General features: G+C 50.6%; 1 protein-coding gene across 2 annotated transcripts in view; it reads left to right on the forward strand.

Annotated features, from left to right (window-relative positions):
- Window positions 1–24997, forward strand: part of ADAMTS17 (ADAM metallopeptidase with thrombospondin type 1 motif 17) — a 393159-nt gene that overhangs the window by 160710 nt on the left and 207452 nt on the right. For both annotated transcript variants that reach the window (XM_043922552.1, XM_043922553.1), the window contains exon 8: window positions 8427–8532. In XM_043922552.1, the coding sequence (XP_043778487.1) occupies window positions 8427–8532 (106 nt within the window). The remainder of the gene's footprint in view (window positions 1–8426; window positions 8533–24997) is intronic.

The raw sequence follows: 24997 nt of genomic DNA on the forward strand, positions 1-24997 counted from the left end.
CTCCTCCGTTTACATTTCACTCTCTTATCTTGTGGGAGTCTCGGCTCTAGCCCAGCAACCCTCGAGTCCTCTGGGGGTCTTGCTGTGTGCTTCCCTCACTAGGGGTGGTGTCTCTTCCTAAAGCCCTAGATCCTGGAGATGCCTGGGATGCCCAGACTGAGGGCATGTTTGTCCTAAGCTGGGGTGCGACCCAGCGCACATTGTCTTTTCTGGTTCTGACCGTAATCAAGACACACACACACACACACACCCACCCATGTACACACACATACCCATGTACACACACACACCCATGTGTGCACGCACACACACACACCCGCCCATGTACACACACACACCCATGTGTGCACACACACACACACACACACCCATGTACACACACACACCCATGTGTGCACGCACACACACACACACCCGCCCATGTACACACACACCCCCACCCATGCACACACCCCCGCCCATACACACACACACCTGCCCATGTACACACACACACACCCCCATGCACACACACACACCTGCCCAGGTACACACACACACACACACACACACACATGCCCATGCACACACACACACACCTGCCCATGCACACACACACACACACCCATGCACACACAAACACACACACACACCCGCCCATGCATGCATGTGCACACACACACACACACCCATGCGTGCATGTGCACACACACACACCCATGCATGCATGCGCACACACACACACCCTGCCCATGCACACACAAAGCACAGCTCACGTGGATTTGACACGGCCGCATGAGCTAGCCTGTAGCCCAGAGGCTGCTGGGACGGTCCCACTTAGCAGGAAGCCATAATGTAGGCAGCGCGGCTGGACAGCTTCCTTGGGGAGGTGTCAGCACATTCCCGGCTTGGCTGGGAATGCCTCCTCTCCCCACCTCACTCCCAGCCCCCACCCAGACATTCTCCTTTGTGGGAGGAGCGGACCCCAAGGAGACCATGTCTGCATTGGTAAACACACTGGCATGGGATTTTTTTATCCCCACTCATGCTTTTGGTGTCACATCTGAGAAGGCTTTGCCTTCCTCTCTGATCAGAGATTTACTTCTGTTTTCTTCTGGGAGATTTATCATTTTAGCTGTTACATTTAGGTCTGCAATCCGTTTGGAGTTCATTTTTGTGTATGATCGAAGGAAGGGGTTCTGACATTGGGTATCTATTTGTCTCATCACCATCTGTTGAAAAGGACTCTTCTTTCCTTCATTGGATGGTCTTGGCACCTTTGTCAAAAGTCAGTTGACTGTAAATGTGAAGATTTATTTCTGGATTCTCAGTTCTGTTCAGTTGATCTGAATGTCTATGTATGTAGCACACTGCTTTGATTACTCTAACTTGGTATTGTTTCAAAATCAGGCATGTGAGCCCTTCACACTTTGTCTGTTTACTGCTTCATTTGACCTTTGTGAGCTGCTGGGTTTTTAGTTCATCAGTGCTTCCAGGTTAGATAGATGTTTGCCATGGACAGTTTTGTATTGCAGTGGCAACTTCTGCAGTGCTCATGTTTAAGGAGGGAACCAGTGCCGCTTTTTAAGCCATTGCCTCCCACCCCCATCCATGGTGTAGGGATAAAGACCTTATTAACTCATCTTCCTTCCACTGTGCCTGACCCCAAGGGACCCAGAAGAGCAGGGAGATGGGGATTCCTACTTGTGGGGGAATTGCTAACACAAGGCTGAGTCTGGGACAGGCTGTCCTGCTGTGCCCCCTGGGACATGGGGGCCCTGTGCCAGGGCAGAAAGCCATGGGCAGGGCTGGGCTGGAAAGCAGTGTCCCTCAGTCCCAAGTGGTTCCCTCTCCTGCCCTTGCCACCTCTCCAGACACTTACCATGAACCTTCTTTCCTGATTTATTAGAAGCTATGCCTGTTCTTCAGCATATATGGGGCTCTGTCCACTTTGTGCAGAACCCTTTAGGGGGTCAGTGACTTACAATGACCCTGTGAACCACTGATCTCAGAGATTGCAGAAGCAGAATTACAGAGAAGGGCCTGAGTCAGTTAACCGAATAGGATAGAGTTAGGAAATATAAGCAGCATATTTGGAAATGTAAATGAGAAGTGATTTTCCTTACTGCGACTGATAAGAACTTCATTGTGCCTGATAAAAGACATGGTTTTGGAGAATGCAGCCAATTTTCCTCGTTCATAGAGTCTGCATTTGTGAATTCATCTACTCATTAAAATTTATTTGAAACTCCCAAATCGGTACTTGCAGTACTTCTGTGGTCATTTGCAGATACATGGAGAATGGTGAAATACTTGAGTCACCCAACAGGCATGTTCCCAGGAGAGGTCAGACAAGGCCGTGTTTTCCTTTCTCGTTGCAGCTCCCATGCTGTGAGCAAGTGTCCTTTCTGAGGTCTGTCTGGCACCTTGTTGTTCGCGCTTTTCTGCTTTTGGTGGTGATTTTGCTCTTTCAAGTGGCCTCCAAGGATAGTGCTGAAGTGCTGATTAGTGTTTCAGAGCTCCAGGTTGCCACATGCCTTGCAAGGAAAACACTAGATGAACTTTGTTCAGCCTTGAGTTACAGACTGCTGGCACTGAGTTCAATGTTGATGAATCAATGATACGTATTGAATAGGTGTCTTTAAGCAGAAACACACATAAAACAAAGTTGTGTGTCAGTTGACAAAATGTGATCAGAGGCTCACAGGAACCAAACCCTGTATTTCCCCTAGGACCAGTTGTTCTCTATTCCAGAATTCAGGGTTCAGAGCTTCCCTTTAGAATCCAAGTAACCGTGAGTAATAAGAATAGACCATAGTTACTTTTCATCGGTCACATCCTGGATTCTAAGACATTTGCTCCTAATGCCGTTCACAAATTCACATCATACCTCCAGCCACTTAGTGAGTTTCCAAGAGCGCAAGGACTTGTTGACAAGCCTGAGTATGAAACTCAATCTGTACTGCTGTGATTGCCGAGAGAATAGATGTAAATTGCGATCTCATAATTGGCAGCATGGTATGCCAGGGATAATCATGATGGTGTTGATTTCTGGAGCGGCTGGTGGGAGAAAGTTGACCATCTCTCTCAGAGGCAGAGCCCAAGAAGGTCTGAGTAATGGGCAACAGGGCCAGCAGCTGTAAACTGTTTACACAGACAATTTGCTGGATAAACCAGAATTTATACAATTGGGTGTTGTTTACTCTTTAAATCTAGAAAAGATCATATGGTCAACTCTAAGTCTAAGAATTATGTGCTTACACCACACAGTTTTCCACTGAAAAAGAAATTAAACCATCTCACCCAATTTGCTCCTCAAGCTTGTGCTCCTACCAAGAAAAGGAATGGAGAAGTGTGTGTCCACACTGAGTTGATTTGCCTGAGAAACTGGGTTGGGAGGCTCTGGTGGATGTGATCTGCTTTGTGATGAACAAGATACACTTCTCCAGGCGTCAGGAAAACACTTTACAGCCCTTCATCTGTAACTCCAGGATTTCAGACTTTCCAAAATGTATATTGCTTTTCCTAATCTGTGCCAAGGCTTTCATAGAAATGGAGTGAGTTGCCCTTAGGATACAAGCACACACCAAATTATGTGTTGACTGTAAACTTGCTTCATATCTACTGCCTTCAGGGCTGTACACTCAGAATCAAAATCCGGATAGTTTTTCTTGTTGTTGTTGGTTTGTTAGTCTCTCACCTCTGCCTGTTGTATGTCACCTTGAATAAATGAAATATAACCAATACCTTTAATTTTCATAGTATATATTCATTGTGCTAGGTTTAAGCCAAAAGGAAAAAAGTATAAAGATCTGTAATGATTTAACCATGTCCTAGAGGTAACTCTGCTACTGTTAATATGACCGCATATATCCCTCAAGTCTTTTCATCTTTAGGATTAAAGAATTTGGACTTGAACATGTGAAACCTTTACTGTATCCCACCCACATTTCAGCATAAGTGCACATTAAGATTTATGAAAATCTTTTAAATCCTTCAAGCTTATCGTTGTTGCTGGTTGTCAAAACTTTGGTGTGGGGTGCCCAGGGTTTGCCTGGGGGGGCGTGGGCGCTGGAGAAAGAGAGCCCTGCGTTTGTACCCAAGTCTGAGCCCTGACCAGCCATGTAACTGGATGCTGAACCTTCCCTCCCCTGCCTGTAAAGTGGGGCCAGTAACACCTTCCAGATAAGGGAGGACCATGCATGCAGAGCTGACCTAGCCTGTGAGGAGAACCCTAATAAATGCCAGTTGCCTTTCTGCTTCGCTTTTGTTCCAAGGAGCTCTGCAAACATGTGGAATTGATGTTTTTTAAGATTTCAAAACTAAATTCTACTCTGATTTCTCTGGTGGAGAATTTTAAATCATGGAAGGCCGAAACCATTGAAAGCACCACTCTGGGGTCTGAGAAATCCTTGCTGTCTGTGGGGAATTCCAGTTCCACAAGAAGGTCCCTCTGCTTCCACAGTTTCAGCATGGGCATTAGCAGAACTTATGTTTACAGACTTCATTTTTTACTTTAAAAAACAACATCAATGCTGAGAAAACTGGGTTTCCCTCGTTTCTTGACAAGTGCTGAGGTGGGATCCAGTGGGGTGTTCAAGTTGGTGCCTTTGCGGAGGTAACAGGGTGTCTCCGTGTCTCCATCACAGCCTGCTCTCTACACTGCTGTTCCCAGGAAACATGGAACAGTGGTGGGCTGTGTTTACCCCACAGCTCCCAGCTTAACTACCATCTGTTCCCTACAGAGCTTTTACAGCAACCTGGGCTTCTCTCCAGGCTTTGGTTTTCGAGTTCTAAGCATTTCCCCCAGCATTGCTCATAAACTTGCAAGTTTCAGTGCTCCATTTTTGGGCTGTTTTTGTTGAGGTGTTTTGCCTTGCTTGGTTTTATGACCAGGCAGTTCACAATTGGAATAAATCACTAAAAACACTAGACCTTAATCCACCATTGTCTGGGAGCATCTCTTATAAACCAAGGCTTCATTTTCTAATTTAAAAAAAAAAGTCATCTGCACCTTGGAGAAACTAAAATGCGATAATTGAGAGGCCTTCCCCTTAGTAGTTCCCCAGCCTTGCGTGTTGCCCAGAGTGGAAGCTCACAATGCCCCATTCCGGTGCTGAGTGCAGGCGGGGCCGGGGCGTACTTCTGTGGTATTTGAAGTCTGCTGGTTCAGCGGGCGGTCCCGGGACAGCAAGCTCAGCACAGCTGGCCCTGGATGTCTGTCCTTCCCCTTCACCAGGCGACTCCTTGGGGCGAGCACGTCTGATTGTTTCCGATTGATTCACTGACCCAGGAGGCTGGGCAGACCAGGGGTATGTTTGAGTGTGTGCGTGTGTGTGGCACGCGGATGCCGTCAGTGCCGTGTGGAAGCTTTCCGCCCCGCTCACTGCCAGACTTTTTGCAGCAGCCCACAAAGCATTTTTAAAACAAAACCAGAGTAATGACCTTGAAGGCACCGCAAAGGCAGATCATGTCCTTTCTGGTTGTCATTTTCTTCCTTCCTGTAGTCTGCATTAAGATGCCCGCATGCAGAAAACACATCTTGAGGCCAAAGAGCATTTCCTTTCTTTTCTTTCTTATGGAAAACAAAACAAAAACTTCAACCCTGGCCAGGCATGTTTCCAAATAAAAGCAGGTGTGTGCTCTGGTGCCCAGCTCCTGTGCTGAGCTGGTCCTCGCAGGGGTCGTGACGGGGCCCTGTGTGTGCCGGAGGTCTGCCCCAGCTTAGTCTTGATGTCAACAAACAGGATGTAGGTTTAGTTCTTTGGGAGTGGGGAGGGAGGTTCATTTTTAATTACTAAATCCCCCTACTTACTGTCTCTGCCAGCTCCTTCCCGCCTGGCCCCTGTGCCTGCAGGGCCTCCCTTCGCTCCCAAGACTCCTTGAGCGCTTTGAGGGAGCCGCGTGTGGCCACAGCCCTTCCCAGGGGCGGGCCGGCGGGCAGAGGCCCTGGTCACCAGCGCCACCGGTCCATGCGCGCCTGGCTGTAGCCACTGCCCGCTCTGCACCCCTGTGAGCCCACAGCAAGGGCCACACTGGGCCCGCCCAGGCCTGTGACCCGCCAACCCACCCCGGGCCCCCAGCCCCTCATTCATGTCACAGGACACAGTGGGGAGTCAGCCGCCACCAGCACTCAAGTCCCGTCCCAGGCCCCGTGCTGAGGGTCCTTGGACAGGACCACGGGGATGTCCTTCCAAGGTTCAGAGCTGCGAAGGAGTGTGCAGAGCCGCCACAGGTGCTGTCACCCCGGAGACGAGCAGCCATGCACGGCTGATGCCCGTGACCTACAGCTGTGCCCAGTCCATCCAAGGCCCTCTCCTTTTCCTGGGCCTCTGTAGCAGAACAGCTTTGCTCCCCTGGAACACCCCCATCGCCCCCACAGGCCGCCCCCTCCATCCTCTGTCCTCACCCCATCACCCCCTCCCATCCTCTGTCCTCACCCCATCACCCCGCAGGCCGCCCCCTCCCATCCTCTGTCCTCACCCCATTGCCCCCTCCCATCCTCTGTCCTCACTCCATTGCCCCCTCCCATCCTCTGTCCTCACCACATCGCCCCCACAGGCCGCCCCCTCCATCCTCTGTCCTCACCCCATTGCCCCCTCCCATCCTCTGTACTCATCACATCGCCCCCTCCCATCCTCTGTCCTCACCCCATCTCTCCCACAGGCTGGCCCCTTCCCATCCTCTGTCCTCACTGCATCGCCCCCACAGGCCGGCCCCCTCCCATCCTCTGTCCTCACCCCATCTTCCCCACAGGCCGGCCCCCTCCCATCCTCTGTCCTCACCCCATCGCCCTGACAACCCAGCCCCTTCCCATCCTCTGTCCTCATCACATCGCCCCCACAGGCACCCCCCCTCCATCCTCTGCTCTCACCCCATCACCCCCACAGGCCGCCCCCTCCGTCCTCTGCCCTCACCCCATTGCCCCCACGGGCCGGGCCCTCTCATCCTCTGTCCTCACCCCATCTCCCCCACAGGCCACCCCCTCCATCCTCTGTCCTCACCCCATCACCCCCTCCCATCCTCTGTCCTCACCCCATCACCCCACAGGCCGACCGCCTCCCATCCTCTGTCCTCACCCCATCTCTCCCACAGGCCGGCCCCTTCCCATCCTCTGTCCTCACTGTATCACCCCCACAGGCCGACCCCCTCCCATCCTCTGTCCTCACCCCATTGCCCCCACAGGCCGCCCCCTCCATCCTCTGTCCTCACCCCATCTTCCCCACAGGCCGACCCCCTCCCATCCTCTGTCCTCACCCCATCTTCCCCACAGGCCGACCCCCTCCCATCCTCTGTCCTCACCCCATCTTCCCCACAGGCTGACCCCCTGCCATCCTCTGTCCTCACCCCATCGCCCCCACAACCCAGCCCCTTCCCATCCTCTGCCCTCACCACATCGCCCCCACAGGCCGCCCCCTCCATCCTCTGTCCTCACCCCATTGCCCCCACAGGCCGCCTCCTCCCTCTGTCCTCACCCCATCACCCCCACAGGCCGCCCCCTCCATCCTCTGCCCTCACCCCATCGCCCCCACAGGCCAGCCCTCTCCCATCCTCTGTCCTCACCCCATCGCCCACCACAACCCAGCCCCTTCCCATCCTCTGTCCTCAGCCCCTTACTCACGGTGTCCTCCTGAGTCTGGTTCCCCTAGTTGCGCTGCCACAGTCTTCCCGTCTCAGGGCAGGTCCTGGGGTCCCTCACGTGTGTGCGGGGATGAGCCATCGGACCGCGGGATCCATCTTCCCAGATGGCCTCCCGGCCCTTACTCTTCTGGTGTCTTTCACTCCTCCCAGGACCCGGTCTCCTCCTCCGAGGGGCTCCTGAGACATTTTCCTGAACCTTCCCGCTGTCCTTGGCCTGCTCTGAGTGAGCCCTGGCCCTGCTCTGGCTCACCCTCTGAGAGCATTAACCCTGGCGGGGCTGGGCCTGGGACGAGGGACGCGGAGGCCCGGGGCACGGAGTCTGAAGGGGCCTGCTCGCCCCCTCGGGGTCCTGTCCTTGAACCTTGCACGCTGGGCATCTCGCCTTGCTGGCCTCGCCTGACCCTGGCCCTGGATGCTGACGTTGGCTGCCTCAGCCTCCAGCTCCAGGTGCCAGTCCAGGGGACCTTGGGAAAGTTACCTTTCCTCTCTGAACCGCAGTTTCCCTGTTGCCTCCATCCTGGCTAATGAGGACTTTGTTAGAAAAGATGTGCCAACTGCTCAGCCTGATATGTGTTAAATGCTCGAGAGATGCTTGTGGTGGTTATTATTATCATTAGACAAATACAGAAGCATCCCACACCGACCAGCCAGTCTCCATGAGCTCTGGAGTGACAGGCCCAGTCCGTGGTCATCCTCGCCCCCGCTTGCCCCTCTCGATGGTGTGTGATGTTGACCGTGTGGATTTGCCCTGCGAGGTCAGGACCTCGCATGTTCTGAAGAGGATGTGTTTTGTGTCTCTGCTGCAGGAATTGCTTACTTAGGAGGTGTGTGCAGTGCTAAGAGGAAATGTGTGCTTGCCGAAGACAATGGCCTCAATTTGGCCTTTACCATCGCTCATGAGCTGGGCCACAAGTAAGTATCAGACTCTGGATTGTTCTGCCTCTTTAAATGCTTTTCTGAATACATATTATTTTCACTCAGATTCTGGAAGTTCCAAAACAGTGTTACTGGGTGCCTTTGCTTCCTCTTGAGTAGGGCCCTGGGCAAGCCTGAGTCCCAGTCCTTCAGGGAATCCAGGAGATCACTGAACAGACTCTGAGAGTGGAAATGCTCATTTGAGGTTGGTCTGTTCTTGAAGCACACACTGTAAAAGGAAGAGGTCTTAGTGTTGTCGTGAGTTGCATCCCCTTTCCCAGATCAGCACGATTTTGATTCACTCTAAATATATTCAGATAGTGGGATTATCTTCGTGCGGTTGAATTTTTTTTTTTCCAGCCAGTTTCAAAGTCCAACTTTCTGAAAGTAGAACGTCAGTGTCTTAAAGAATCATCAGTTACGCCCTTTGTCCATTGGCAATTCTCCCCTTGAGGAAGAAAGAACCACAGAACCCTAGAGCCCAAAGACGGTGTGGACAGAATCTGAGGCTGCCTGCTGGTGTTTCAGATGAGGAGACAGCAGGGCTGGGGGTTGAGAGGCTGGCCCAGGCTGAGATCACTTGCAGGGAGCCTCAGGCGGCAGGAGGCCAGCTGACTCTCAACCTGCGGCCCGAGGGCTTGTTCTTCCTCCTGGAGTAGCTGTCTGTTTTATGTTTCTCTGAAGGAAACGTTGTGAGATGACTGCTTAAGAACTTTAAATAAATAAACTGAGGAGGCCCAAACATGCAAAACAATGGGAAAATTTATATTGGACTGAAGAGAACAAAATTAAATGGAAATCTAGTTCTTGGGGAAAATATATATATTGTCAAGTTTTCCTAGTGCCCTAGATAGTAAGATGCCTGGAATCCTAAATGTGAACTTAAGCTTCTCAAGAGTAGAGGCAATGGGTAAGGACTACAAAAGCAGTTGCTGTCCCCTCGTCTTAGCCATATCTGGGGCTTGATTTTTTTTTTTACCTTGTTTTGTTTATCTGGTCTCATTTTAATTTTTTTCACTCCTGTGGGAGAGTTTGTTGTTGACTTTTCTGTTCCTCTTGGTTATCATGATGTGAGTAGAGTAAATGAAAATAATCTTAGGCGTATTTTCTGGGATTAAGGAGAAAATAACAAGTTATTGGCCAAGACAAGCAAGATGAGCAGTTATCTCTCAGCACACATTTATTCCATCTTGACAGTATTTTTTTAATTTATTTTTTTATTGAAGGATAATTGCTTTACAGAATTTTGTTGTTTTCTGTCAAACTTCAATCGACAGTATTTTAAAATATTGATGACAGCACCTTGCTCGTCCTCTTTTGCCTATACTACTAGAAAATAACTTTAAATTAATTGTAGTCAAATTTGTATTCATATCTCAGATTTGTTAAGAAAAAAAAAACAACAAAAAGCCCCACATTCAACAGTGGGTGCTGAAAGAAAAGTGCAAATGCGTATGGCTTTGCAAACCACTTCTCTCTGTCAAATGCCCCACCCAGCCCTTCGTAGGACCTGGGAACCCACTCTCTGACAGTTGTGAGAGTACAGAGTTGCCGAAACATTGCCCAACACGCAGGGTGTGTGGACCTTTGAAGAGATATATTTATGAGAACTGCTGCATCCCATGGCAGCAGTCACCCCCACACGTGAGCACACGCAGGCCGCCTTTTCTCCTTGGACATTAAGAACATTCCTCTCCGGTGGTCTGTGTGGTTGTGCTTTATCAAATACTGGCATCTTAACTCGGGAGGTCTGCAGATGAATGATTAGATTCAGTCATAATCCAGTAGCCTTTAGCTACAGTCTGTTGAGAATTCTCAGAGAACTCTTTATAGCTTGCTACTGAACTCTAATTACCAGCAAAAACAAACACCTTTTTGTTCATCAAAGCCAATAAATCCTGCTAGCATTTGGTCCTGCCCCTGGTTGGGCAATCATGGTTTTCACAGAGAAGTCTGTTATCTCTGATTATTCACAAGCATTGAGAAGCAGACCCTCCGTGGATGAAGTCGGTCTCCCTGTCACAGACCCCTCTGGTCATCTGGCTCAGAGGGGTCGGGGAGGCTGTGTGGAGTGGGAAGGTGGAGGCCAGCCTGCACTCTCGGGAAAGCCGCTGGACAGGCTGTTTTACAGATGCGAACCTGGAAACTGGTCCGTTCTTTGGGATGGAAAGGAATAATCTAAATCCATGTTTTTTTAAATGTGTGTAAACTGACAATAGGATGGGTGGTATTCTCAGTGATCTGATCCACTGGCCCGTGCTCTCGAACAAAATTTCTTGGTGAGAGTTTTAGAAAACAATAAAGAACACCCCTCTGTGTACCCATGGGAAATCTCCGGAGAGCTCACCCACCAGGCCCTAACTATTTAATACTGAAAAGCAAAGCGTCTCTTCTGAAGGATGAATGTGTGTGCCTTTGTGTGCAGGCATGCATGGGTGTGGCCCTTCTGCTCCGTACCCAGTATACCTCCTGTGAGGAGCAGTGTGAACACTTACCCTCAGATGCCAGTGTTAGGAGAAAAGTCACTTTCCATAGGAGCTGCACAGGCCATTTATCAGATGATGAGCATCAGATAAGTTAACATGATTTCATTTCTGCTTTGGATTTCAGAAAACACAAAGTTAAATGTAAGGCTCACTTTTAATATTTAACTCATTGTAGTGCTGGTATTTTTCTTCCTCTCTCTTTTGTATGCATGGTTTTATTTCAGTTATTGTAGTTCAAAAATAATTCATTTGGTGCCTTGAACTGGCTCCAATCCAATTTGCAATAAAATAAGTTCTAAATTGTAAATTAAATGAAAAATTTTTGACTTGGTAACATCAATAATGCTGCTTTGGACATAAATTAAAAATGAAGTGATGATGCTTAAATCACATCAGATCTCATAGAGCACCTACTGTGTACCAGGTACTGTTAGATGCTATGTATTCACTGTGTTATTGAATCCATCCTATGAGGCAGTTTTACTAGCTTTTACTTTATAGATTAGGAAACTTAATGGTACTTTAAAGACAATTTCTAGTTTCTGCCTAAAATGATTTCGGATCACTAGTATGATAATATGGACTTCCCAGGTGGCTCAGTGGTGAAGGATCCACCTGGAATGTAGGAGACTCGGGTTCGATCCCTGGGTCTGGAAGATCCCCCGGAGGAGGGCATGGCAACCCACTCCAGTATTCTTGCCTGGAGAATCGCATGGACAGAGGAGCCTGGCGGGCTACAGTCCATGGGGTCACAAAGAGTCGGACAGGACTGAAGCAACTTAGCACGTACACACACACATATGATAATATACCCATGCAACAGGGCCATTAAAATAAGAATTCAAATTATAGAAATATATGTTATATATAAAGAAGAGAACTTGCTATATGTGCAAAAATCCAAGGTGCCTTCAGTTTGCCAGCAGCCAATGCAGAGAGGGCAAAAATGGCATGGTCAGCTCCCTAAAGGAAGCCAGTGTGTCCTCAGAGGGGTTTCCCTAGGAAATTCAAGTGCTGTCCTGGAGACTGGCAGTTTTCTGGTGATCTGCCCTGGTAAAGAGGTAGGGCAGAAAAGACTCCGGCCTTGACTTTAGACAGAAAGTGAAGGATCTGCATTTCCTGATGGCAGTCGTAGGGGGCAGCCTGGGAAGAGGCTGTCCTGTGTTCCTGCCTAGAGGACGAGCTGGGTCTGTCAGCCGCTGTTCCGATTGATGGCAGCTTTGGGGCTTTTTAATGAGCTTGATGTGAAGAGCCGACTCATTGGGAAAGACACTGGTGGTGGGAAAGATTGAAAGCAGGAGGAGAAGTGGACAACAGAGGATGAGATGGTTGGATAACATCATTGATTCAGTGGACATGAGTTTGAGCAAGCTCTGGGAGATGGTGAGGGACAGGGAAGCCTGGCGTGCTGCGGTCCATGGGTCACAGAGAGTCGGAGACGACTGAACGACTAACAGCAACAGCATGACCTTAGATGCCTTCTTGCCCATGAAAGGCAGCTATCCCCATCTTTTGGTTCGCCTTGTGCGAGCTTTGGAAAGCAGCTGTCTCCCTGTCTTGTTGTGGTAACTTGAGAAACCCAGCTGAAAATGAGGCTGGTTTTGTGCCTTCTTGAGCTTGCGGTGGCCACGAGAAAGCGATGGTCTTGAGCAGGAGAGGGTGTCTGTGGTAGACCTTTCACTTTAGAGGGCGTGTTTCCAACTGTTGTTGGTTATGACAGAATCAGTGACATGGAGCAGACCAGCCGGCTGGGACAGCTCTGTCCACGTCTTTCCCTTAAGGAACCAGGATGACTTGCGGTGAACCTCAGTGTCCAAGTTGTTCATCACTATTTGACTTTAGAGAGAAAGAGGGAGAGCTCCAAGCATTTGTTCTTTGAGGCCAAATGCAGCCCTGATTGCTCATGGGAAGAACTCTCTTCAGAAGCTCATGTCCATGCTGACTGCCCATGAAAAAAATGAAAAACAAAATCAAGTGACACCCTAATGATCAAGGGGAGCATTGGTAGTGATGTTAGTATAACGTTATCTTTAGAGGCTGTTGTTTGCTATGATTTGGAACGTTTAGTGTTAGAAAGAAAATGTTTCCATGAAAGTTGGTTAGAGTGCCTTTTGTTTGGGGAAAGGTCAGTCTAATGTGGCATGATAAGGCCCAGGGGAGACGTTTGATTGAGAAGAACGCTTCCTAGTGCAGTTGGAGGCCAGGAGGGCACAGAACCAAGTCTCAGCTGGTCATTTGGGGACAGGGGAAACCCAGGAAGCATGCACGCAGCGTGCACACAATCGGGTAAGGCAGCAGCTGGGAAGTGTCTAAACAGGGCTTCCAGGTGGGGTGAGGAGAGCAGAGAGGGACTCATGGTCTACTTGGCTACCCACTCAGAAAAACAAAGACCTTCCCTTGCAGAAAATAAATCTCTGCTTCTGTCGGATTTAGGAGGCTCTGTTAGATAAGCCTGAGCCACATCAGTGCCTGCTTGGAGAGTCAGACCAAACCACGTGACCCCTCCAACCTGCAGAAATCTGAAGAAGGTGCTCCAGACAGGCCCCAGGGTCACGGCCCATGTGCAGGCTGTTCTGGGCCAGGCCTCTCCCCACCTGCTCTTTCTGGGGTCTTTTCTGACTTCCAGATGCCCTTTCTTGGGTCTTTCCATTCTGGAATCTACCTCTGCTCTGGTCAGCTGGCTCTGCCTGTGGCCTCTGAAAAATGCTGCCTTCATGGGAACTTGGGAACCCAGCAGAGGTGACATATGGGCTCTGCTGCAGGAGAGGAGCCCCTGAGGCTCTTGGAAGTGCCCGTGGCCAAGTGTTAACAGGCTGGATCAGTTAAAACCACCCGCTCCAGGGGAGGGACGCCTGGAAAGCTCTCCAGGAGACAATAGGTGCACCAGGGCGGGGCTGCTGCCGGCCTGATGTCTGAGACCCTGTGTCATTGCTTCCAGCCTCATCCACCTGCCTGCTCCACCTCTCGCTCCCTGGTCCTGTCCTCCCAGGTCACCCTCAGGGTTGAGCCGTGATGCTGGATGTGCTCCTGGCTCCAGCTTGCCCCTCGCGAGGTCACCCTGAATTCCATGCTTTTTCACCACTCGCCTAGCCCTGCACCAGGTGCGTGCATGCTAAGTCACTTCAGTCGTGTCCAACTCTGTGACCGAATGGACTGTAGCCCACCACGCTCCTCTGTCCATGGGATTCTCCAGGCAAGAATACTGGGGTGGGTTGCCATGTCCTCCTCCAGGGGACCTTCTTGACCCAGGGATCGAGCCTGTGTCACCTGTGGCTCCTGCATTGCAGGCAGATTCTTCACCACTTGAGCTACCAGGGAAGCCCAGTAGTCATGCTCATAGCTGGCGAGTCAGATGAGGAAAGGCGCAGCCCTCCTGAAAGAAGCCACTGCAGTCAGGGGTAGTCCTGTCTTATCGCAGCTGACGACTCCTGGGAGACCTGGAAATGGAAGGAAGGAGCAGAAGGAGGGGGAAGGCAGCCCACAGGGGCCTGACGCTCCCACCTGGAGAGAAACGCAGGGCTGAGGTTGAGCGATACAAAGGCCCTGGCAATCAGGAGCTGTGTGTGATGACTCTTGTGTACCCGCAGACGCACCGTCAGTCCTAGATGGACCCCGGCCCAGCAGTGCGTGAGTGCATGAGTGCACAACTGGGTCCCCAGATCCACACGAGTGCCCCTCACCCCCTGGAGCTGGCGGAAGCCCTGCCCTGGCTGATGTCACCCAGAGGGGGGACTCTGCTCCCCTGCTTAGTCCAATGAACACAGAGGCCAGGTGGGGGGCCCCCTGCCTGAGGTAAGAAGTGGACCCATGGCCCACCCAGGCAGGTCCCAGGTGAAGCTTGGTGGCCTCCAGTAGAGACACCAGTCGAAAGCTAGAGCCAGGCACTCTGATGTTTCCAGCTAGAATGTGACTGAGCAAATGAGTTCAGGGCAGCGGATGTGGGAGGGTGTCCTGTTGTCGTGTGCCTGGGGACACACTTGCCTGAGGTGCGGCCTGGAAGCAGACTGTGTTCAGTTCCCAAAGATGGTGGTTTATGGGCAGAGGGTGGTTGGCTGCCTGGGGAGCTGAGGAGAGGGGAGGGGACAGCTGTTCCAGGAGAACTGTTCTCAAAACTGGAGTCGACACAATTCAAACTGAAAGGAATTGTCTCAGTCCTAGGCAGGCAGGAAGGAAAGCCTTTATCCAGATGCGTGAAGAGGGGAACAGACTGCCTGTGCAGAGCAGGGGGTCCAAGGCATGCACATGGGGGGTGGGGGGCATGTGAGCAGGCAGGTAGCCCCCGAGGATTGCCAGGCAGCCTGCCAAATCCTCTGCCTGGGTGCTCAACTCAGCGGGCACAGCACAGACATCACATGGAAGGTGTAGTGGAGAGAGGATTTCTGCAAATGTTATAACTGTTTAGAAATCCCAGGAGTAGGACAAGTGTGCTTTTGTTCCAGTTGGAATTCGGGATGGCTATGTTCATGTGTGGGTCAGCCTTTCTTGCAGAACAGAACAGACCCCCAAGGAGGTCTGCAGGAAGGGCTGATTCTAGGTCAGGCAAGTCCCAACCCTAGGTTTTCAGAGGGATTTCTCCCTGAATCCCTGGGTCTCACCCTCCATCCCTACTCAGCTGCTATAGCCCTGTGCAGCCCCCTCTCCTAGAAGGAACCTTAACTGGTGGTGCCGGTGGTGCTCAGGGCTCTCAGGATTCACGTGGAGGTGCTTGGAACAATTTCTGAGTACCATTTCCTCAGCGCTTGGCCCCTGGATTAAAGTTGCTGTATGATCATCCTTGACTCGGCTGTCTTATCCAAATTCCAGAGTCACATCAAACCTCATTTACTTCTCTTATTATTTTAAAAAATGTGCCGCTGAAAATTCTAAGCTCTTTGACATTAATTTACAAGCCACCCTTCTCCCGGTGTCTTGGATGATTGGATGAGCTAGAATGACCTGTGGCTTCTGGAGGGCTGGGGGGCAGCCACCGTGGGGTCTGCAGCCAGCACAGCAGTTCTCAGCCCCGCTCCGCGTTGCCCTGAGTGACTCCTTCCTAACAGCTCTGCCATTCCTTCCCCTTCTTTTCCCATCCCAAACTGAAAAAAAAGCAGAATTTCCTTTGGGCCCTTCCCAAATGGATGGTTTTGAATGGGAAGTACAGGGTCCAGCGCAGTAAGGAACTTTGTCTCTGGGGCCCCGTTTAAATGACTTCTCTGCCTTAGGGAGTGATTTCTCATTGCCCGGCATTAGGAAGAGTTGCAGGGAAGTTATCATTTCCTTCGGAGTCTTACCCTTGACTCGGATTGAATGTGAGGAGAGGACCCTTCTTCCACTTGACTGGATAGCCCAGAGCCACTGTTCTTAAGAGGACCTTGATTGCAGTCTTGCCAGATCTGCCCAGGCCAGGCCTGGGAGGGAAGACAGACAAAGGGAAAGCCATTAAAAGCGCTTCAGCAAGCAGACACATGTGTTCCCACCTGCATCCTGAGTGGCTAGGCCGAGCAGCTATTGGCTGGATGTTATCGCCATGATGGGAAATCCAGCTGGATCTGGGCGTCTGCTGCTCCCAGAGTTCCGTTTCTCTGATAGGGAAGGTTACACAAGATGTGGGAGTGTTTGTCTCCATCGCAGGATTTCTTTGCGTTTAATTATTGGTGAATTTCCTTACCTGAAATCATGTCATCTGAGACAGTGTTTGAGGAGATGGTGGGGCGGGAAGGGGGATGTGAGGTGTGAATTGGGTTTGGCTGAAGAACCAAATTTTGAAATCCCCTCAGAACTTCCTTACGTTACAGACTATTCCAGGAATTAGACGAGATCCAATTTTCTTGTTAGAAACACCAGAGCTTCTGGCAGCTCCCCATAAGTGGCTTTTCTCATGGTTCTCGGAGCTGGAAGGGATGTCCAAAGTCATCTCAGCCTCATTTTGCAGACGGCTTCCCTTTCCAGGGTTCCGAGTGACCAAACAGAGCCTCAGACCAGAGCCTCGGGCCCGGTGAGGTGCCCTTCATACAGCTGAACCGACCCCATGCTGAAGCCACGCGCTCCTCAAGAGGCTCTTCTGGTACTGGGCTTACCCACATTTGCTAGGAAACACAGCTGCTGCTTACCTGACCGGGGCCGTGTAAGCACTGTGGGAAGCGGTGGGGCGTCCCAGCTGCAAACTTCTCCAGAGACGGAGGAGTGCTCTGTTACGGACGGAGTGTTTGTGTCCCCCAAACTCCTATGTTGAGATCTCACCCCTCTGGTGATGGTACGGTGGAGGTGGGGCCTCTGAGCAGTAATTAGTTCAAGAGGGTGGAGCCCACACGAATGGGATTGGTACCCTTCAAAGAAGAAGCCAGAGAGCTGGCTAGCTCTTTCTGCCGTACGAGAAAACAAGAAAGCAGCCTCTGCGACCCAGGAAAGGGCCCCCAGGACCCCACCATGCTGGGCCCCCGACCTTGGGCTTCCAGTGTCTCCTACTGTGAGAAAGAAATTTCTGTTGTCGATAAGCCGCACAGCTTGTGGTGTTTTGTTGTGGTTCACACATGCCCGCATTCTCCCAAGGTATTTGGTTTCATGCCTGAAACCCTTGTTCATCCACTGCCCGCTGCTGATGGAAAATTCCAAAGGCCTGAGGGCAGCTGCACGTTCTCTTGGCCCCTGGGAACTTTGCCACCAGCCCAGTCAGTGGCGGTTCTGGGAAGGGCCCTGCTCTCCGTGTCCAGTTTTAAGCACCGAGGGCACGCTCCCACCTAGCCTGGAGGTGGTTGTTTTGCCAGATGATGGCGGCGGCAGACAGGACCAGCAGAGGAGCTTGAAGGGGCCAGGGGAGCCGGAAATCATGGATTTTGTTCCTGATTTCAGAACAGAGCCCTGTAGCTGTCAGGGGCCTGCGTGAGGGTCTGGGGATGGCCTCTCAGAGAAAATATGAATAAGTGGAAGGATATAGAACGTGGCAGGTTGTAACATTCCCTGGGGTCACTGGATGCCTGACAGAGGCCTCGTCTCAGGCACAGCTGTGTTTCTGTGGTGTTTGAAGGGGCCGCCATGAAGTGAGCCTGGTGATTCACTAACACTGTCATCAGGAGCGAAAAGAGAATGGGAAGAAGGCGCTTTGGTCAGTTCTGAACAGAGCTGGGAAAAATCTTGGGGTCAGCGGAGTCCCCAGAGAGGCTGGTGCTGAGCTGGGCTGACAGCCCCTGGAGAAGCTGGGCCCTGTGACCTGGGGGACTGAAGTGTTATCAGGGGTGAACCTGCACCTGTATGAGGGCCACGGCTTCCCCAGCTCATAACCAGGTAGGTTGTTAACAAGAAGGGGTCAGAGAAACAGCAGTGGCTTTCCAAGTCAGACTTGTTAGTGTCTCTCACACCAGGGACCCGGCGGGCCCAGCAGGACCCCTGCCGCAGGGCGGCTGCAGACACTGAGGGCCGACGACTCACCCACTGATAACCTGCTCAGCAGCTTGGTTTTCGGTCAGAGGCGTCTTCCAGGCAGGAACACGTGCTTCCTGGGTAAAGGACGCCTAAGCAGACTGGGGTTGACTGCGCCAGTAGTCTGTGCTGGGGGAGCCCCGGGATGAACCTCTGTGACCTGTGCTCTGCTTCCGCCAAGGAGGGGCGTGGAGAGAGTGACCGTGAAGACATGGGCGGTTGGCGGCCGGCTGCCTGGCCCACGTGGAGCTTGGCTCACTCAGCAGAGCAGGCCCCAGGACCCATCTCTTTCCTGCCCCCCGACCTCACCCCACCCCAGCCTGGTCTGTTCTTACTGACTTGGCTGCCGCCACCTGGAGCACCCCTTCCAATGCCCTGTTCAGAATCTGGTGAGGAAGAGCGAGGCAGCCCCGGGTGTGGGACAGAAGGGAGAAGAAACACACTCACTGCAGCTGCACCCCGCCTTGTTCTTCAGAGTGGTCCCAGGAGCAGTAGCATCGTGTCACCTGGGAACCTGTTAGGAATGCAGGGTCCAAGCCCAGCTGGGTGATTCCTTTGATTCCTTTGCACATGATACTTTGAGACCCCATCTCAGAGCAGTGCTCACTCCTGTGTGTGTGTTTGTGTGTGTGTGTGTACACATATAAACATAGAGTTCTTTATATGGAGTTGAAAGGGAGAAAAAAAAACTTTTTTTTTTTTTTTCATTTTTAAAATTTTGATCTATTGGGGAGTTTTTAGAGCAACTTTATTGCCTTGACTTTGGAATCTTTTCCGTGGTCCCATTTTACCTGTGCTTCATTTACCATCCTTACGATGCCAGCAGCTTCCAATGGGTCTTTACCAGACTTCCAAAGTTGATACTGGGTTTCCATTCCCCTTCCTCTGTAACTTAGAAACCAGCTTTCCTTGTCATGGTTGGTATATCCTACTTGTTAAAAGTGATCCCACTCTAGTGTAAAGATTTAACGTGATGTATCATAAAATCTGATAAATTTTGGGCAAACACCAGAATGTCAAACTCATGGATGTCAATAGACCTGTTTAGGAACACACTGATCAAGCAGAATTTGGTTTGCCTGTGAGATGAGATATTTCCATGAAGAAGATGGAAGGAAGCAACAGGACTGAAACACTGAACAAAAATGTCAGACACTCCCGAGAAGCCTCCAACGCGGTGGTCTTTGACATCCCCAAAGGGCAGCAGAGGCCCTTGACCTAAGGCCTTGAGATGCTGGCATTCCTGTCTTTCCCCCTCCAGTCTCCCTTTCAGTTTCCATTCTCAGTTTGGAGGCAGTAGCTGTTGTGGGAGAGTCAGTGCTTTTCCTAAGTGTGGCTTCTTCCCAACCTCGCTGCCAGTGACCTGCGTGTGCAGAGTCCATCCTGGCGTTGCCCTGTTGTTAGAATCACGCAATGGGCAAGTCAGCTTCTTAATTGTTTTTTGTATCTAATGTCAAAGATGTTATTTTTCTCTTTCCACATTTGCTGATATTATCCAAAGTCTGGAAGACAAGTGCAGCCCCCAAATGCTGTGTGGAAATGCCTGAAATATGAGAGTTTAGAGTAAGTCCTGAAATCCAGGCCCTTGGTCACTTCTAGCTGCATCATGAGTTGAATCACATTGGCCCAGAGGCCCATCTGCCCTGGGGTTTTAAGCCTAGCAGTGCCTGGCATTGGTCTTCAGAACTTCTTATTCTCTGGTCTGTTGTGCATATAACAAGTCCTGCCAGGTGATTACAAAAATTGTTTCCTTGTGAAAAATGTCCCAGGAGAGAAAATGATGGGGGCTGGTTACCAAAGTGGAAAGAAAGTTAAAAAGTCCCCCAAAGTGATCCTACTTCCAAATTGGCAGATTTGTGGAGGGCTGTAAAGACATCCCTTTTGAAGGCCAAGGGTACTCTGTGTTTTGAAGAGCCATACCGCAAGGGACTGGCTTTGGTAACTCAGTTGCCTTTATCACTGGGCATGCTCATCATGACGGAACTGCCCAGCGAGTCCCACCCAGTGTTCATGCGCTTCTTTAGAGGTTTTACACTACATGCTGTTCAGCAGGAGCTGAAGACCAGATAATGGAGGAGGTGAAAGAGCTCAACGGCCAGTAATGGAGGAGGTGAAGGTGCTTCACATGATTCAGGCTCTCTTGGCTCAGGCTGAGGAGAGTTGTTTGCAAATGAGAGCACCAGCAATGAGGGAAAGCAGGGGTGCTAAAGACTAAAATAGGTAAATGCTGTCATGCAAGAGGGGAATGAGACAAATGGCATACATTTTAGACTGGGGATATTAATATTGTTTGGAAGAAAGATTCCAGAATGACTCATCAAACGTCATTTGTGAGTGCTCACGTTTAAAAGAGGCAATCCTAGAAGTAAGCCGAGAACCTCCAGACAAGTCATCCCCAACAGATCATGTGGAAGCAGAGAACATAAAATGTAAATTTCGCCCAGGTTTCTGCAAAACTCTTGACACTCATGATGGGAAATATGTGGAACCATGGGCTGGATACTGCTGCAGTTAAATGAACTTAGAACTTGAACTTGAACCAAAGCATGGTTTTTAGAAGAGAAATATCTACCTGGGAGAGAGGCTTCTGGCTGCCCTGGGGCTCACTGATTTAACATTTCCATCATGAGTTGCATGCATGTTGAGAGAGGATGCATGCCCATCAGACACTGAGATGGCACAAAGACGGAAGGGAGAATGGTGTGCAAACATTCAGAAAATATGAAGTTATTGACCACCTAGAAAAGTGGGCCAAATGCTGCAATTCATGATTGCATTTCATTTTCACCTCCAATCCTCTGATATTATTATTTGCATTTTATAGAGAGATCCAGGGACAGTCCACCGGTAAGTGGCAGAGTCAGGTTTCCAGCCCTTTGTCAGTGTTGAAATCTGTGCACTAACCATATGCCTTGCAGCTTTCCAGATGGTATTTAATATGAGTTAAGCCCCAGATGAAGCAGATGTAATGCACAGGATGGTGGAAACATGGCTTAATGGCAGCATGTGTAAAAAGATTTCAGTCCCTGCCAGTAAACACGTGTGTCTTTACTTCCGCATTGTACTCCATTGACAGGCATTACTAATTGATCCCAGGACCCTTTTCCACTGCGTTCCAACTCATAATCCTCTCTAACTCTGCAGCAGCCTGTAGAGTAAGGTTGGCACAAGAGATGAAACTGATTTCCTGTATATAAGGGGTTACGGTAAGCTGGTGAGCTTCCCTGCTGGCTCAGACGGTAAAAGCATCTGCCTCTACAATGCGGGAGACCCAGGTTCGATCCCTGGGTCGGGAAGATCCCCTTGAGAAGGAAATGGCAACCCACTCCAGTACTCTCGCCTGAAAAATTCCATGGATGGAGGAACCTCATAGGCTACAGTCCATGGGGTCACAAAGAGTGGGACACAACTGAGCGATTTCACTTTCACTTTCATGGTTAGCTGCATACTCATTAAAACAGATGCATTCTTAGGCCCTGTTAGCAGGCGCCTCATCTCCAGAAATGAAGAAGGCAGTGGTGGCTCTGCTCTGCCCTTCAGAGGTTAAGTGACATCAGAGTCTTGCATTCAGTATTGGGAAGCCTGTTTTAAAAGGGACCACAGGAGGCAGGATTATGCCCATGTGAAAGGGAAGGGGATGATGAAGGAAACAGCTGGAGGAGCTGAGTGTCTCTGTGTTGAAGAGTAGGGCTGGGGGCCACAAGTAGTTGGGGGCCCATTAGAGGCTGCCAGGCACAAGCGGTCTCTGCACAGCCCCCGATAGCAGAGTAAAACCAGCATGCTTAAGACATGGAGAATTTGCACAGAGCTGGTTCCTTGCAGCCTGGGGGTTGAAGGAGAGATTCTTGGAGGATGAGGAGAGTTGAGCTGATCTCTGAGCTCATATCAAACCCCCCCCTTGTTGATCCTGACCCCCACACAACATAAAGGACAAACTAGGCCAGGATCTTGGTAGTGTCCAGACCCTAAGGCAGAACTGGCAGCAGAGATACACCCGTGTTGAACAGTAGTCCCTCTCACGGGTTTATTATACAGGCTGGTTTTCAGTGTCTTACAGTCATTAGTTCATTCAGTCCTCCTCACCACCTTGTGGCGTAAGTACTGTCATTCTCTCCGTTCTACAGGTGAGGAAACTGAAACACACCAGCCCTGGAGCTTGTAGGTGATAGAACCAGGATTATCATAATATAAAGTGATGCTGCGTTTGGAAGTAGGATTGTACGTAGCAGACCATTTATTGTGGCATATGACGTGCAGGACAGTCAGCCCCATAAAAGGGCCACGTTGAGGGTCCTCAGAGAGGAGGCAGGAGGGTGGGAATGGGCCTTGAGGGAAGAGATTGCATAGTAGCCAGAGGAAGGGGGATGCATGGGGGGCTGAGGGCAGTGAGCCAGGGACACAGTGGGCAGGGTGCAGAGCCTCCCACGGGAAGCCACTGTGACGGGGGTCAGGCAGGCCTGGTCTAGAGGTCACAGAGAGAAGGTGCTAACAGTCCAGGGAGGGAGGAGCTCTGACTGAGAACAGGTACCTTGGCATCTGTGCAGCCAGTGGCTGTCAAGCGGCGCAAGGGAAAGGCAGGGCCCATGCTGTGCCCTAGGACGCAGGCATCCGAGGTTCTGCCCAAGTGTGTAGCCCAGGCCTGCAGCTTTAATTCAGGTTTTCAGGGAGAAAATCCTGAAGGCAGCTTTGCCACAGGTTGATTGAGTTAATCTTCCTATGCCTTCAACTTTCCCATCTGTATAATGGGCACACTGACTTTGCCTCCTCCATAGCATGGTTTGGCGGATTCAAGGAGCCAGTGCTGGCTCTGGTCCTGGCCTGAGCTGGTGTAAACTCAGCTTTTCCCTGCTCCTCTCCTTTAAATGCAACCAAATATACCTTGAGAATTATTCAACAGAGAATTATTCAATAATAAAAGGGCTATGAAAGCTGGGAAGAAGAGGGCAGATTGGCTGGGATCCTGAGGACCTGAGAAGCGACAGCATGCTGAGTGCCAAGGCTTTCTTTTTACCTCCCATGTGTCTGGACTTGGGGCCTACAGGTCTGTGGCCTGGAGCCATCAACAGATACAAACATAAAACCCAAGAACAGCCTGCTCCTTGCGCGATGGGCTGGGGAAGGCAGAGGCCAAGGAGACCCCCTTCCATACACAGGATGTGTTGGGCTGGCTGAGCTGCTGGCCGCTGCATGGTGAAGCCCAGCTCCAGCCCCTCAGCCAACGCACAGCAGGCAGCAGCCAAGGCCTGTGCCTCCTCATCCTCATCCCAGTGGCTCAAGGAGCCCCAGCCCAGCAGCTTCCCATTCCCACACCCCTCCTGGCAGAGGGTGGCCTGGTGATACCAGGCAGCCAATGGGAGTGCCTTCCGCCCCACAGATGTCGCCACAGTTAATGAGCAGGAGCCCAGACAGCACTGTTTTCAGGTACCGAGGGTTCACTCACCAGACGGCTGGCAATCCAGCCAAACACTGACCCGGATGCAGAGGAACCAGGTTGCTCATGTGTTGCTGGTGGGGAAGTAAAGTGGTATGGCCGCTCTGGAAAATGATCTAGCAGTTCCTTTTAAAACTAAGACCCAGTGGTTGTACTCCTGGGCATTTATCCAAGAGAAATAAAACCTTATTTTTACATAGAAACTTCTACATGAATGTTTATAGCAGCTTTTGGTTGTAACAGCCAAAAGCTTGAAACTACCCAGATATCTTTCAGTGGGTGAATAGTTAGACAAGCCGATACATCCATACCATGGAATACTATTCTGCAGTAAAAAAAATGAACAGATTATGAACACAGCCACGGGAATGATACTGAGTGGAAAAAAGCCAGTCCTAAAATGATGCATACTGCCTGATTCCATTTATATAACATTCATGGTGTAACATAGAGATGAAAGGGTTAGTCGTATCTGACTCTCTGTGACCTCCTGGACTGTACCTCCAGAGAAGGCAATGGCACCCCACTCCAGTACTCTTGCCTGGAAAATCTCATGGATAGAGGAGCCTGGTAGGCTGCAGTCCATGGGGTCGCAAAGAGTTGGACACGACTGAGCAATTTCCCTTTCCCTTTTCACTTTCATGCATTGGAGAAGGAAATGGCAACCCACTCCAGTGTTCTTGCCTGGAGAATCCCAGGGACAGCAAAGCCTGGTGGGCTTCCGTCTATGGGGTCGCACAGAGTCAGACACAACTGAAGCAACTTAGCAGCAGCAGCAGGACTGTACCTCTGTCCATGGAATTCTCCAGGCAAGAATACTGGAGCGGGTTGCCATTTTCTTCTACAGGGGATCTTCCCAACCGAGAGATTAAACCTGACTCTCCTGCCTTCCCCCATCTGAGCCACCGGGAAGAACATAGAGATAGGGGACAGATTAGTGGTGGTCAGGGTTTAAGGGGTGGGGTGGAGGGTGGCCATGGAAGGGTAGTCTATTGGTGATGCCATGACTTCCTGATTGTGCTGTGATTATGGCTTATAGGTAGCAGCGTGTGTGAAGAAATTGCCTAGAACCACACACTGAGAGTGTGTATATGAGATCTGAAGAAGCACTACAGGTTGCATCAATGTTCACTCCCTGATTTTGATTCTG

The sequence above is a fragment of the Cervus elaphus genome, chromosome 13 (genome assembly GCF_910594005.1).
Source record: "Cervus elaphus chromosome 13, mCerEla1.1, whole genome shotgun sequence".
Lineage (NCBI taxonomy): Eukaryota > Metazoa > Chordata > Mammalia > Artiodactyla > Cervidae > Cervus > Cervus elaphus.